This window comes from Capra hircus, chromosome 5 (assembly GCF_001704415.2).
Source record: "Capra hircus breed San Clemente chromosome 5, ASM170441v1, whole genome shotgun sequence".
NCBI classification, from domain to species: Eukaryota; Metazoa; Chordata; class Mammalia; order Artiodactyla; family Bovidae; genus Capra; species Capra hircus.
Window position 1 is genome coordinate 107,145,987 of NC_030812.1, and position 15,489 is coordinate 107,161,475.

The 15,489-nt window shown below is 55.7% G+C and overlaps 2 protein-coding genes across 3 annotated transcripts in view; one reads left to right on the plus strand and one right to left on the minus strand.

Moving 5' to 3' along the window:
• ADIPOR2 (adiponectin receptor 2) overlaps nucleotides 1–7,407 on the plus strand; it is a 39,554-nt gene extending 32,147 nt beyond the window's left edge. Inside the window, 5 exon segments of one of the 2 annotated variants that reach the window (NM_001314307.1) lie at nucleotides 1,590–1,776; nucleotides 1,947–2,134; nucleotides 3,581–3,774; nucleotides 4,816–4,935; nucleotides 5,172–5,210. In NM_001314307.1, coding sequence (NP_001301236.1) covers nucleotides 1,590–1,776; nucleotides 1,947–2,134; nucleotides 3,581–3,774; nucleotides 4,816–4,935; nucleotides 5,172–5,195 — 713 coding nt within the window. In that variant the 3' untranslated portion in view covers nucleotides 5,196–5,210. 2 annotated transcript variants of the gene reach the window in all.
• Nucleotides 11,662–15,489, minus strand: part of CACNA2D4 (calcium voltage-gated channel auxiliary subunit alpha2delta 4) — a 65,356-nt gene continuing 61,528 nt past the window's right edge. Inside the window, exons 34-38 of the mRNA XM_018049066.1 lie at nucleotides 15,419–15,439; nucleotides 14,507–14,624; nucleotides 13,055–13,167; nucleotides 12,375–12,457; nucleotides 11,662–11,766 (exon numbers count right to left, since the gene is read on the minus strand). Of these exons, the coding sequence (XP_017904555.1) occupies nucleotides 11,662–11,766; nucleotides 12,375–12,457; nucleotides 13,055–13,167; nucleotides 14,507–14,624; nucleotides 15,419–15,439 (440 nt within the window). The remainder of the gene's footprint in view (nucleotides 11,767–12,374; nucleotides 12,458–13,054; nucleotides 13,168–14,506; nucleotides 14,625–15,418; nucleotides 15,440–15,489) is intronic.

The window sequence follows — 15,489 nt, forward strand, 5'->3', positions numbered from 1 at the left end:
GTCCTTAAACCAGGCCAAGGAAAAGGCACTATGCAGAATTGGCTGTAATATTTTAATGAGCATGGAGAGGAAAGTAGTTACTTTACAGAAGTAAGTTGATTTTTAAAAGTCATTACGCATGGCCAGTGAACATATGAGAAAGGTGCTCAATGACATCGTGAGTCATTTGAGGAAGTACAGTGAGATACAACTTCACACTCACAAGAATGGCTGTTATCAAGAAAATGGAAAGTGACAAGTCTTTGCCCGGATATGGAAAGATTAGAACTCTCACGCATTGCTGGTGGAATGGAAAATGGCGCAATCTATATGGAAAACGGTTTCAGTTCCTCAGAAAATTAAACGGAGTTACCAGCAATTTTAGGTATATACCCAAGAGTATTGAGGACATATTCCCACAAAGGTGTGTACATGAATGTTTTTAGCAGCTTTATTCATCGTTAGGGGAAAGCGGGAACAACCAAGTATCTATCACCTGACCTGTAAATAAAGTGTAGTATATGGATGCAGTGGAGTATTATACAGCCTTAAAAGGGCTGGACTGCTGAGAATGGGCAACGGCACGGGCTAGCCATGAAAACCTTGTGTGAAGTGAAAGGAGCCGGACACAAAGGCCGGGTACTGTACGATCCATATACACGAAGTACCCAAAATGGGGAAATGCATAGAGCTAGAAAGTCCAGTAGATCAGTGCTTTGTTAGGGTTGTTGGGGGGTGGAGGTGGGGTGATGGGAGATGGCTGAGCAGGTGTGGGACTTCTTTTTGGGGCAGTGAAAATGTTCTGAAATGAAATAGTGACGATCGCACAACCTGGTGAATGTATTGAGTAGTCTGGCCTTTCCCCATTTGATGTACGTATCTTACCACATGTTTGATTTCCTCTGTGCCTCCAAGTTCTCCAAAATTAGAGAGTAGATCAGAGCAGAGAATCAGATCGAGTTTGTTGCTGACTTCTAACTTTACTAAATGATCACACAGAATCACTTAGCAAATGTTTTAACTTCTTAATTTCTATGTTTGTCTTGTGTTAAGTAGCCTTTCCCTGAGCAATAAGAATGTGGTATCTTACTGTGAAGGACAGTTTAAAAACTGGTTTGAAATTGCCCAAATAGCACTTCACTGTCCCTAACTCCTAACTCTGTGGGCCAGCTGGTGAGGACCAGAGCCGCAGGTGGTTCCATAGAGCAGTTGGTGGAGACCAACCGCTGTATTTCCTAGCAGAGTTTGGAGGGGTCAGTGTTCATTGCAAAAGAAACTGCCAAGTGGGCCTTTGTAACCTGGCTGTAGCACGTGTGCCAAAAACATTATAAATGGAATTTCTTATGGATCTAGAGGTAGACGTGGGCTTAGTTAGCAGGCCTTGTCTGTTTTCTTTTTGGATTAATCACAAGTTACCCTGTTATATATACTGTGCTTGTGAAGCTGAGGGGCATGTGATACCAACAGTGTCTGGAGCAGACCAATGTTTTAGATAAGATTTAGTTGTTCGGAAGAATTTTGATTCAGGTGTCAGGACTGAAAATGTAATCGATACATAACACTCTCTTCAGAAGGTAGTAATCCCGGCTTTCTTCCGTCCTCTTTTCTAGGTTGTGTGTTCTTCCTGTGCCTGGGGATCTTTTATATGTTTCGCCCCAACATCTCCTTTGTGGCCCCCCTGCAGGAAAAGGTGGTCTTCGGATTATTCTTCCTGGGGGCCATTCTCTGCCTTTCTTTCTCGTGGCTGTTCCACACAGTCTACTGCCACTCAGAAGGGGTCTCCCGGATCTTCTCCAAGTAAGTATCTGCAGAGTCCCTGTTTGGACCAGTGGTCCAAAGCCCGTGGGCTCAGGGAGCGCGTCCAGCAGCGTGGGCAGAGCCCTCGATGCTGCCTGCCGGCGCACTTGCCTGGGAGCTGCAGTGGGCAGCGATGTCCGACAGTAAGTGGATTTTCTCCCCTGCCCTAGACTGGATTACTCTGGTATTGCTCTTCTGATCATGGGAAGTTTCGTTCCTTGGCTTTATTACTCCTTCTACTGTAACCCGCAACCTTGCTTCATCTACTTGATTGTCATCTGTGTCCTGGGCATCGCAGCCATCATCGTCTCCCAGTGGGACATGTTCGCCACCCCCCAGTACCGGGGCGTGAGAGCAGGTAAGAAGCCCAGACTGGGGTTCCGTGCTGCCAGTCTGCACGAGAGGGCCATGGTTGGCCAAGCGTCCGGCTAGGCACTTGTGATGCAGAGATGGAGAAGCCACGGTTCCTGCTCTTGAGGGGCTTGTAATGTTGGGGTGTCCCTGCTCGTCTCACAGCATCAGTCGGGGTGGGTGCTGAGCTGGTGCATCTGATAGTACAGTTTACATGAGTCCAGGGCTGTATGTGGTCCTTACGGCTGTGGCTCCATACCTTTTGTGAAATGATGGTTCCTTTCTATGTATTTTCATTTTTAAATGTGTAAAAAAAAAAAAAAAAAAGAGTCTTTACTCCCGAACTGATGGTGTTATAGAGATAGCACACACCTTCTCTGGTACAGGATGAAGAGGGTTTTATGTTCAGGATCATGCCTATTTGGTTGGAAACCGACCGAAAGCCCCTTCCTTCCTGTGCGAGGGCCTGGCTGACCCCCGTTGGAGCCAGGGCTCCTCAGTGGTTTTGCCTCTAGTCTTTTTGCCACACCCAGCGCCTGCCGAGAATGAACAGGAAGTCCTGAAAGGAGTACTCGTCCTTTCAGTCTTTTTGCTTTAAACCGTTTTGTGTTAAAGCCCAAGCCACAGTTTATCTGCAGTTCCTGTCCATGTGGTGTGGTTGAAGCGCACACTTCATGGTGGCTTTAGACCCCAGTTACCTTTAGGCTGTTTCTGATCGTGACATTTTCTTTTACAACCCTAGACACGTCTTTATAATACATAAGTAACATAAATTACAAAACTTGGACAAAGTGGTACTTAACCTTCAACTTGACACAGTCTGATATGTTTTATTTCAGTTCATTCAAAAAAAAAAAAATTGGTGATCCAGACTCAGTTTAGTCTTATAACCCAGGGCATGTCCAGAAGTTTGCAGATCACTTGCTATCGAGGGTTCGAAGGCAGTCCGACTGGGGGGTGCCGTGCTGGTGGACTTGGGTGTCTGGCTGGTGCTCTGGGGGCCCTCCCTCTCTCATCGCCCACCCTACCTCTCTCACCCCGGGGTGTCCGTTGTCTCAAGGGAGGATAAACTATGTGGAACTGCCCTGTACTGTAGCCTGCGTCTTGTAAAGAAGCGCATATAGGGTGTTGCAAGCCAACCACTTGAGTTGTTGGTTCCTAAGGCATTCAGCAGCACATCACTCTAAGCTCCTTGAAGACTGCTGATTTATGGAGCCGAGGCTTTTTCAGCAGGAGGCTCTCTCTTTGCCTTTGTAAATAGATCTCTTTTTAGAACGTAGCCGTGCTGAATTGCATGGCAGAATCCCAGAGTTTGAAGAACCTTTTTCTTTTCAAACTAGAAGCTAATGTTGCATGCCGCTTTTGAGACGCTCAGTTTGCAGAGTCACTGGCACCGTGCCAAGTTGTCCCTCCTCCTTTCTCCTTGTCTCCATTGTGTCCTTGTGATTCCCAGGAGTGTTTCTGGGCCTCGGCCTGAGCGGGATCATCCCCGCCTTGCACTACGTCATCTCGGAGGGCTTCCTGAAGGCTGCCACCATCGGGCAGATCGGCTGGCTGTTGCTCATGGCCGGCCTGTACATCACGGGGGCGGCCCTGTACGCCGCCCGCATCCCTGAGCGTTTCTTCCCCGGCAAGTGTGACATCTGGGTAAGTGTGTTCGGCAGCTGAAGGCGGGCAGGGTTCACTGTCTTATCTGTCCCATCTGTGAGTTAGTTACTGGCACCCAGGGAAGTGACATGATTGAGGAAGTACCCTCGCCCCAGCTTCCCTCTGAGCCGTGTCAACGTGGTGAGTGCGGGGCTGAGGGCGCGCCCTGCAGGGGCGGCCCCACCGTGAGACCCGCCGCCCCATAATGGGCCGTCGCCAGTGCCTTCTTGGGACCGGCCCGGGAGCTTGGGTACTCCTTACTCAGTGCACTGCCCTTCAGGGCAGGCGTGGAGTCGTTGTCCCCCTGTCCCCGTGCTGGGCGGCAGGTTTTCAGGCCTCCTCCATTTGGTCTCGTGTGTGGGAGGAGGGGGACAGACTAGGTTTTTACCCAGGTCCTTTTCAGCACCAGAATTCAGTGATTAGTAACAAGAGACTGATCTGTGTGTGTGGTTGGAAGGGAGGTGGGCTAACCAGACGGTTGTTAAAGGTAAACCGAGAGGAGGAAAGAGTGAGGGGAGAAAATGCAGGGGACCAGTGGGCAGCCTGGTACCAGTCCACACACGAGTCCCGGTCCATGGCCTGTTAGGAACCAAGACTGCACTTCGGGAGCTGAGTGGTGAGGGAGGGAGCAAAGCTTCCCCTGTGTGCACAGCTGCTCCCCATCGTCCTCGTGACTGCCTGAGCCCTGCCTTCTGTCGGATCAGCGGCCCCTTTAGATTCTCAAGCAGCGAGAGCCCGGCCCTAGAGTGAAGGTGGGGTATCCTGAGATGCCCACAGTGTAGGAGTAGAGTGCATAGGAGACGCAGGGCGTTGCTGGGCCCCCCGCGCCAGGAGTGTGCTGCATCCCGAGCTTGGGGCCGCAGCGCTGTTTCTGTGGGGACAGCGGGCCTCGCCTCAGAATGCGATGTGCCTGCGGGGTGCTCTGAGAGCAGGGACGCCTGAATGTGAGCCACCACCCTGCCCCCGCCCCGGCTCCGCGTGGTTTTCGGGATCTTCTGCCGACGTTTAGTGACGACTCGCCCTCCCTGCTTCTATCTCCAGTTTCACTCTCATCAGCTGTTCCACATCTTTGTGGTGGCTGGCGCGTTCGTCCACTTCCACGGGGTCTCGAACCTCCAGGAGTTCCGTTTCATGGTCGGCGGAGGCTGCAGCGAAGAGGACGCACTGTGACAGCGGCCAGAGGCCAGGGACGGTGACCCCCACCGGCCGTGACGCCAGCGCCAGAGGAGCCCCACAGCGCGGGGCTTCGTGACGCCCCAGGGCTCCACGTGGTCTGCAACTGGGAAGAGAAAACAAAAATAAATCACACCTCACAGGTGGAGAAGAGGCGAGATGGCCCAGCCCTGCCTCGTTCTTGGGTCTGGCCGACGGAGGGCGCTTGCGCCCCGGGCACGCTGGCCTCTGTGCTTGTAGCCGGCTGAGACGTTGGCTGGAGGCGCCTCCTCCTCCCTCCTCTCTCCTTAGAAACGGTGACACCGAGCAGTGTTGGCGAACATTCATTATGTTCTCTCAGGGCTGGCAGTGTGATTTTAGATGCCCTTTTGGGAGAACAAAGAAGTTAATGTAAATAAGATTTCTAACTTACTGTTTAAATAAAAATTTATATAAATGTTTAAACCACAGGGCTGGGGAGGGAGGGAGGCTTTTGTATAGAACGAAACACGTGAGAGCCACACGCTGTTCCAGTTTTGCACACGTGACCGCCGGAGGATCAGGCGACAGCCCCAGAATGTATGACGCCCGGCAACCCGGGTGCCTTCTGCCAACGGAGCACCTCGGGCCCTGGGGCGGCAGCGTCCTGCCCCGCCTGGCGACCCTGGAGAGCCCGAGGCAGGGGCGGTGTGTTTGCTGGGGGAAGCGGGGTGTGTGAGATCGAGGCAGTAGTGACGTGTCAGAGTTTGAGCGACTTGTTTGTGCCACCTACCCAGGAACGTTACTGAGGCTGGCGGGGATTAGGGGAGCGCCTGCAGGGCTTCCCGCATCCTTTTCAGTGCCGTGGGGACTCGGCTGGTTGCAGGGGTGGGGATGGGGTGTCTGTAGTGGAGCTCTGGACCACTCTGTATGAGTCCCTCCAGGAGAATCACTGCCTCACCTCCCCCTCGGCCCCCACCCCCGCGCCGGGAGAGAGACCACCTTCCCTGGCACCATGGCTTCTGGCCTGAGACTGGCCGTACAGGGGCCCAGGGCCACCGCCTGTGGTGGGGGACAGTCTCCCTGTGGTGCTGCCCTGGTGCCTGGGGGCTGAGCACGCGCACACCAACCTGACCCCCCTTCATCCCCGCCACCCCAGTCAAGTCTCCAGGAACAGGGAAGTCCGCAGCATGCCTCTGAGGCCAGAGCACTTTGCCCACCGGTGCTGGGGTGACCGGCACCCCAGAGCCCAGTTTTCTAGGGGTGGTGTGGTATGAAGGTTTAGAAGAAAGTGATACATTACTGCCAGGGAGTCTGGTTGGCTCCTTGAAGCTGAGTCTGAGGAGCTGCTCAAGTAAGGCTGCTTGAGCCCCAGAGGTGTCCTGCTGGGGTGTCAGAGTCTGGTGCGGAGGGTCTGGCTCCTTGGAGGCCTGCACCTGCCCACATATCTCCGAGTCCAGTTGTTAGTCTCAGCAAAGACTTCTGGTGGTTGAATTGCACCCGGGATGGCAGGCGTCAGCCTTGAACAAGGTCCCGAGCTGGGCTGGCCCCCTCCCACCAGTGTTTGGTGACATGGGAAGGTCTCCCGTTTACTCAGTGTCGGTTTCTTTTCTTGGTTAGCTGTCTCCTTTCCCCTGCGTCTCCAGCAAAACCTGGGAACCAGGAAGCAAGAATCTTCTGTAGAACTCGGGAGTATTCTGGTCCTGAGTGAGGGCACTGCCCCCGGTGCTGGGCGTGCTGGTGCCGTGTGGACAGCTGGAAGAGCAGTATTACCCCTCCAGGGAGCACGGCCCGCAAGACAGTGCCCCACCGCACCCCTGGGAGGAGGCTCACTGGGCTTCAGGATGTACCCCAGAAGCCAGCCTCGCGTCCGGTCACCTGCCTGGGGAAACGGTGTGTTGTGTGCGGCCCCCGGGACACCGCCAGCAGTCCAGGGCCCAGCCGCGCCCCCCCCCCCCCCCCCCCCCCCCCCCCCCGCCCCACCACACTCCCCGAAGAGGAGCTGCAGCTGGCTCAACACAGCACAAACCCTTAGAAAGTGACGTGATCACCAACCAGACGTCCCCCCCACCCCCACCCCGTGACACCCCCCGCCCCCCGTGGCGGCCCCTCCCTGGGAAGCGGGTGTGCACCACCTCCGTGTGTCCTCGGAGCCCCGGCCCGCCTCACGCACGCCTCCGCCTGCTGGGAACCCCACAGGTCGCGCCTGGATGCCTTACTCTCAGCAGTCAGAGGCTCGCTTGCTCTGTGCGGATGCTCGTTTTCTCTTCCGGCCCTCAGCCGTTTGGGACCTCTGCCGCTTCATCCTCTCACCCATTGAAGAGTGGCCTCAGTATTTCCCCCTTCCCGTTTATAAATTGTCGAAGCCACAAAGCACAGTTTTGGGGATCACAGGGGGCTGGGATTTCAGAAGGGCATTTGTGTGATGGCCCCACTCACCATGGGATGTCCCTCCTTGCTGTGTTCTCAGACTCCTAATAAAGAGACCAAGTGGAACATGAACGTTCTTGTTGTGCTTTTTTTTTTTTAAAGAAAAAGCTGCCTCAGCTTCCCTCTCCATAGCTTTTGGTACTTCTTAACTTGAAGCCTTCATTTAGATATTGAAGCTTAAATTTCTGGAAACATCCCACTCTGAGTTCTGGAGACCATTCTGAAAAGGCTCTCTGTGGACTGACCAACAAATTAAGCTCTTGTGAAATATTAATAGGATTCTTTGGCCACAGAGGTATTTTCTATACTGAATAGAATATCTCAGGACACTTAGGGGTTCGTTATCGTTGGGCTACCAAATTTTTGAAAGTCATATTGTATACTGTCATTTTTGCAGAGTAGTGTTGAGAGTGCCAAAGTTGCAAATGTTCTCTGGTAGTGTTAATTAGATAAATGTTGTAATTTGTATATTTCACATTTCCATTTAATTTTCCATTTAAGTTTTTAATGATGGCAGGCAGGATGCGGATGAAAATTAATAGAGGGTGTGGTATAAAAACCAGTGCTCATGCCCAACTCAAGCCTTTCCGGCCTTCCTTACGCTTGCATCATGACTGGGGTCCCAGGCGCAAGAGTGGAGGGGAGAGCCAGCTCCAAGGGGCATTGCTAATTTATCGTTAGAGGTACGAAAATAATACGTAAAGAACGCATCATGCGAAGGGGGTGTGTTAAAGCACTCGACACTTGACGTAATTGTAACAGTAGCACCCAGTGAACAGATCTGTTGCTGACTTGTGTTTTGTAGGTGAGACTAGGAGAGGTGAGTCTGACTCTTGTGACACAGTCTACACTAAGAGGAACATTCAGATCAAATGGTCTCATGTAGGGACTTCCCTGGCAGTCCAGTGGTTAGGACTCTGGGCTTCCACTGCAGGGGATGCAGGTGCGATCCCTGGTCCGGGAACTGAGATCCCCTTGCTGCACGGCACGGCCAAAAATAAAAGCCTTGTGTGTTTTGACTGAAAGGTTTTGGGGGCTTGTTAACCCTTCTATGTAATTTAAGAGAAGAGAGGATATACCCTTTTTGCCTTGGGTATATTTAGTTTTCTTCAGGGGAATTTCCAGTATTTGGATGAGTTCTCATTTTAGGTGTAGGAATAGGTGTTTTGCATAGGGAACCTGGAGGCTGGACACTGGGTTGTGTCCTGCTTTTTGAATTTTTTTATGTGGGCCATTTAAAAAGCCTTGATTATTGAGTTTGTTACAGCATTGCTTCTCTTTCATGTTTTGATTTTTTTGCATGCGAGGCATGTGGGACCTTAGTCCCCAGCCAGGGATTGAATCTGCATTGGAAGGCCAGGTCTTAACTGCCAAGGAAGCCCCTCCCGTCCTGCCCCTCCCATCCTGCTTGAGGCCTACAGACACCCCCTGGCTTTCCTGGGTCCTTTGCTGAGCTGTCTGTAGGCTCCCTTTTCACGGTGATACCTGTGGTGCGGGAAAGGAAGTGGATGAGGATGCATTTGAGTCCTGGCCTGACAGTGGCTAGGGCTCTCTGGCCTGGAGATGGCTGTGGGCGCTGTTGCTCCCGTGAGTAACCCCTGGTCTCCGAGTGTCCTGCTCAGTCAGGGCTCAAGCGCTGACCCCGCGCCCTGTGTCGTGCTGAGCGGGTTTTCCCACCCCCAGCCCCGTGACCTGCGGCAAACTGGTCTAGTGTGACTCTGCCTTTGGTGGTGATGGCGGGAGTCTAGCCGGGCAGGAAGTCTAGCCTGTCACTGCCACCCCTGCCACCCTGGCCTGGGGACAGTGCTCTGGGGACAGCACCTGGGCCTGCTGAGACAGCTGCTTCCTCACCTGTGAGCTTGTCCCCGCCCCACCCCGAGTCAGCATCCCTCACTTGAGCTGCAGGGTTGGGCTGGCGTCTGCGCCAAGCTCTTGCCCTCATTCTTCCCCGAGTTTGCGTCTTTGACTTGGAGACGTCCGCTCCCTTGCCCTCCAGAGCGAACTCCCACTTGGCATCATGGAGCGGTGCTCAGGCCTTTTGTCTCAGCAGCACGTGTCTCAGCGTGTCTCAGCACACGCTCAGAGGTGACTTAGGAGCTGGCACACCCCTGCCCTGAGTTCAGAGCTGGCAGCCCTGGCACCCTCGGGCATCCACAGGTTTTTTTTTTTTAGGAAAAGGGAATTCAGGACTCTCTCCCCCAGAATCTTGTCATCTATTCAGTGACTTTGGTTTTAACTTGGTTGGTCTGAGTTTCCCTGGTGGCTCAGACGGTAAAGCGTCTGCCTGCAATGCGGGAGACCTTGGTTCAATCCCGGGGTCGGGCAGATACCCTGGAGAAGGAAATGGCAGCCCACTCCAGTATTCTTGTCTGGCAAATTCCATGGACTGAGGAGCCTGGCGGGCTACAGTTCCATGGACTGAGGAGCCTGGTGGGTTACAGTCCATGGGGTCGCAAAGAGTCGGACACGACTGAGCGACTTTACTTGGTCTGAAACCAAGGTGACAGCTCTTTAGCGTGAGCTAGGCTGCCACCTGCTGTCCTCTGGGCTGTGGTGGCGGTGGTGGTGGGTGGCAGAGGGTTAGAACCACCGAAATAGAAAAGGGCAAGAACAGCTCTGACCTCCGAAGGCAGGGCTTATGTTCTCTTCTCCCAGGTGAAGAGCAGCTTTATTGTATCAACTGCTTTTGCTTCCATTGGTTCTGACAGGGAGTCCTGGCCCCATAGCCCCCTCCTGGCCACACAGAGACGGGGCTGAGGCTGGGAGCTGCCCCAGTACTTCTAAGCGTGGTTTTTAAATTGTGTGGCCAAGAGTGTCGATAAATTGCCTGAAAAGACTCTTCCTGGTTGTGGGGAGGGGGAACAGGATGCTGTCCTGGAGAGAGGTTAGAGATCAGGGTCTGGACACGCTCCGATGCCCCAGAAGGACACGGCGAGGGAGGGGCTATCACCTCGAGGGCTCTGTGACATGAAGGTGGGGAATTGACCTGAGGGGACCCCTGCTGCCTCCTCGCCCACCTGCACCTGGCGGGCACCTATGACCTTGCCTGTTGTTCCAACGTCCGTTCTCCCCCCCCCTCCGCCAGGAAAGCAGGTGCTTCAGAGGAGAGCCGGTGACACGCTGTGGGTGCCAACCGCAGGCCACGTGGTTTCAGGCTCAGGATACGGACTCCACGTGCACGCCTTGCACATCACGGTCACCTCTTCCAGGGAGGCCGGCTGAACGTAGAGATCGGAGGCCACCCCAGGGTTTCTGTGCGGTTCTGCCTTCAGCGTCACTCCCACAGTGGGGACTGCAGTCCCTGGGGAGCCAGGTCTGCATGGGAGGAAGCTGTGGCCCTGAGACCCCTGGGTGGGGGGCGTGCCCAGATGCATCCGTCTCCCCAACTGGACTCCAATTTGCAAATGGGAATGCTCCCCAAAGCTCCAGCCCCAAGGCCAGAGTCAGGAGGTCTTTCTTGTGGATCATCAGCCAGAAAAAGACCACCCTGGGTCCTTGGGCCTCCAGGGGGTCTGGAGCCTTCAGGACCCCCCTGATTTTGCCTCCCTGAAGACCAGTCTTTTGCTAGGACCCCTCTGGCTGCAACTGGTCCTGCCCCCTGCCCTGGACTTGCATCCTTCTCCAGTGCAGCAGCTGTATCGCTAACCTACTAGATTTTTCTTAGAAAGAGGCAAATGGTAAGTCAGGGCTTTGCAAAGACATTTATAGAAATTTTTTTAATAGCAATAGTTTGTGAGCGTCACACGCAGCCATGTTCATGTAAAGGACCTGCCTTCTCTCTCTCTCATGCACGCGTGCACACACACATACATGCACAGATACACACACACCTTTTTTGAGCTTCAACTGTGAGACTGAGCTGCCCTGCTGTATACCTCACCCTGGGGCAGCTCCATCTCTGGTGGGGAGCGTTCCTGCCCTCCTCCCCTCTCTGCCCTCAGCCTCATTCCTCTCCTCCTTCTCAGGACATTTAAGTCCTTGGATTCTACTGAAGACCAACCAGGCTCAATAGAAAGAGTTGCCCTGTCTCTAGCTGGGTCCGGATTTCTGGGGGAATAGATGGAACTAAAGCTCTCTGGTCTTGGTCCAGGTTGAGCTCATGCTGGACTCCCCAAGAGGAGGTGGGGAAGACTGCCCACTGAGACATGGGGTGGAGAGTACCCGGCACCCCAGAAGGTCTTCAGGACGGGTTTCTGACTCCACCAGCAATCTCAGGAGGCCCACGACTGATGAGCATGGCCCTGGGCAAGAACCCAGCTGTAGAGTGCCAGGCAGCATGGCGGACTACTGACTTCCCAGCGTCAAAGCAGGCCTGATGGGGCAGGGTCACTGCAGCAGCTGGGGTGGCAGCACCCAGGCCCACAGAGGCAGCAGGAGCAGGCGGAGCGAGGCCGAGGTATCTGAGGCGCCTCCGCAGTCCTGGGCATTCTCCTGCGGACCCAGAGCACTCCCGGTGAGGTACCCATCCAGGCAGACGCAACCGGGAGACTGGGAGTCAGGAGGGAGGTTCTGGGACTAAGAGGGACCGAGGGCTGAGGGAGAGGGGAGTTCCGGCAAGTGGAGGGAGCCCTGGCCCCCCACCCCCTGCTTCTAGGAGAAGGAAGATGGAAGGGCTGTGGAGTTATCCTCTTAGAGTGACTGCAGAGAAGCCCGGCACTCTGGGAGTATCCTGGCTGTGGACTCAGCGTGTCTAGCAAGGACAACTCAAGTACAAGAAGCCCAACTACGTGGGTGTTCAGGGCTGGTCACCACAGTATTATGTGCATAATGGTTTCCTCCTACCCGCCCGGACCCCGTGGATCCAAGTGCGATGGGGGCAATATGGAGAAGCTGTGTTTAAGTTTACCAAGGGCCTGGCCCCTGGGAGACCAGCTCTCATCATAAAAACACTGCTGGGTCCCTCCCTGCACGAATGCACATGGATGAGGGTTCCAGAGGTGCCCTCCCAGCTGCACACTGGGTGTCCAGTGCTCTCACGTCTGAAGGGTACAGGCTTGGGCCGAGGTTTGGGGATGAAGACCCCTGCCACCAGCCCCCACCTCTGGATGGAAGGCGTGGCAGGCGTCCGGGCGCCTGCGGAGCTTCTGGGAACGCATCCTGTCGCACTTGATGGAGGCGTTATGTGCAGAGGTCACTGTTAAGGTGAACACAGCTGAGGCGGAGATGACACTGGAGCCTGTGTGTGTGACAGTCGCTCAGTCGTGTTCGACTCTGCGACCCCAAGGACTGTAGCCCGCCAGGCTCCTCTGTCCATGGGATTCTCCAGGCGAGAGTACTGGAGTGGGTTGCCTTTCCCTTCCCCAAGGGATCTTCTCGACCCAGGGATTGAACTCAGGCCTTCTGCACTGCAGGCAGATGCTTTACTGTCTGAGTAAGGGAAGCCCAAGAATACTGGAGTGGGTAGCCATTCCCTTCTCCAGGGGATCTTCCTGACCCAGGGATCGAACTCAGGTCTCCCGCTTTGCAGGTGGATGTCTGTGCCACCCGGGAGCCTCTGGGGACTCAGTTCTGGAACCTCTGGTGGGACTGGCTGCCTCACTGCCTTCCAGGGTCAGAGGTCAGCCCTTGGAGCCGTGGGAAGGGCAGGGTGTTGGTGGTGAGTGTGGCTAGCCCCACCTCTCTAGATCTGAGCCCCTCGGTGATGACCCGCCCTCCCCGCTCCCCCGTCCACCCCTCCCCTGCATCCCACACACACGCAGGCTGGAGCCCCAGAGGATATATTTGACCTCCTCTGCCTCCCGCAGCACTGGCGGGAAGGTGCTGCAGTCGCAGGTGCGATCCGTCACCAGGAGCAGCAGGTTGCTGCTGGGGACCTGCTGCATCACAAACGCCCTGTGGACACGAGAGAGGTTGGCCCATGGAAGCTCCGAGCAGCTGGACGCTGGGCTTCAGGGAGGCTCTTCTGGAGATGGCGCGAGGGCTTTGGGGGCCCAGGTCAGCCCCCTGGTGGGAGGCAACCTGGTTTACATCTCCCACAAGCCTTTGCAGCTGCCCTGCTCCTTTCCTAGCAGATTGGAGGGAAGGAAGCCCAGACATCTAGGGGGATAAGAGTTGTTATTGATGTCTGTGGGGAACACAGGCCTAAGTCAAGACCATGTCAAGTAAACAGGCCAGTGTGGAGAGGCCGCCCCCAGCAGGGTTACAGTGCTCAGGCGTAGCCACAAGGTGGCGCCCCAGGCCCGCACGCTGCCTGATTGGGAGCCAGGTAGGTGCAAGCCGGTTGCGGTCGCTGGCTCAGCCAGTGCGTTGGCCACAGACACTGCCCGTAGGCATTTCCTACGGGGTAGAGGACTTCATACGTGCACGTGCACACACACACAGCACACCCACGTGCCCATATACACGTGCACAACAGACTCACATGTACATATTCAACCTTCTTAACACCATATGAAGTTGGTATCATCCCTGTTTTGCAGAAGGGAAAGCTGACGCCTCTGGGTAAAGTGATGCACAAGGTCACCAGTTCCTCTTCAGTCAAAGTCCGTCTACTCTGAGGCCTTGGCTTTACCCACACTGTTCGCCGTATCCACCCTGCCAGCCTCTGAGATAAGTGTACAAATAACTATATTCCTGTGAAACCAGCTGTGTGAGTCCTACAATGACAGTGCCTGCCTGAACAAGATGGGCTAGCTGTGTCTGAGGCCAGGGTCCCAGGCGTCCCACTAGAAGGCAGTTTGCTTGTGCCCTGAATCTCAGGGACATCCTGGAAGCCCCTGGGGAGTGGCATGCTGGCAAGTGGACAGCCTAGGGGAGGCCATCTCCTCCAGGTCAGGATGGAACATCCCGTGGGTGGGCGGTGGCCTGAGGTCGGGGTGGGAGTGAGCAGCGCAGAACTTTGAGCCAGGCCTCCCGGCCTCCCTGGGCCAGAGCCTGGCCTCCCTGCGGGAGCTCGGGCAGAGGTGTCAGGTGCCCTAGCCACTCCTGAAACGTCCTCCAGCCTGCCGGTCCTCTGTGTGGACAGATGTCTAAGTGAGAGCTGGCCCTCCTTCCCTGAGTCTGCCCTGGCCTCAGGGCCATCTCTCCTGTCTGCCGACATGGACACTATGCCAGCCCTGTCCCCAGCTGGCTGCCATGCTCTGGGCCGAGGCCTGTGGTCCCTCCACCGAGGAAGCGGGCACAGAGGCCTTGCCGCGGGGACCCGACCTGGCTCCCTCCCCTCCCCGCTCACTTCTGGCAGGCGCGGCACTCCACAGTGCCGTTGGCCTCCCGCAGGGCCGTCTGGTGGACGAACACGGGGTAGGCGGTGTCACAGGGCTGCAGCAGGTCCTGCTTCTTGTGCTTGTGGGCTGCGGGGACACGGAAGGGTGTGGACGCGGGGCTTCGGTCACCCCCGTAGGGCTGGGCCTCGACAGCCTGGGCAGTGCGGTCACTGCGCCGGGAGGAAGACGCTCCCTCCACTGGCAGATGGCAAGCCATCAGGACTTAGGGGGTGGGGGAGAGGGAGCGGCTGAGTGTGAGTGACGCCTGGGGTTACCCTGGGGACGCCTGTCTCCCTCCTCACCGTCAGCGGTGATGTCCAGGGGCTTGGAGGAGGTCAGGGTGTGGGGGGCCTGGAAGATGACAGCCCTGCTCCCTGTGGATGGTCCACCAGGCGCTCTGCAGACATAGCTCCCGGACAAGCCCTGGGCCTCCTCCCACAACTGACCCCATGGTCACTTAGAGGTGGGCGGGGGCCCAGTGCCCAGACTTCCTGGACTCCTCAGTGGGGCCTGTGTGGTCACTTGAGCGGGCTCAGAAAGGACTTGGCAAACTCAGAGGCCTGGCAGCCGCCCTGGAGGAGGACCCACGTCCACTCCTGGGTGAGCAGATAGCTGTTCCCTGTGTGGGGCCTTGGCCTCTGGACCACAGGACACTGTCCTTCTGGCGTCGTCAGAGCTATTGCCCAGGAGAGGGCTGGAGGGTTCCATTTTCCCTGGGGCAGGGCTGTGATCATGTGGGATGAGGTCTGGGCTACACACCCTCCCCTAAGGAGCGAGGCTCTAAGTTGAGAGGGGCCTTCATTGTTGAGGAGTCCTGGAAGGAGAGAGGTTCCTGGGACCCTCCCAGCCCAGCACTGGGGCTCCTAGGCCACTCTACTTACAATGATGGAAGACGGTCTTGGCTGTCCAGGACGTGTGGCCCAGCACGGGGTGGCGATGATGGTGATGATGG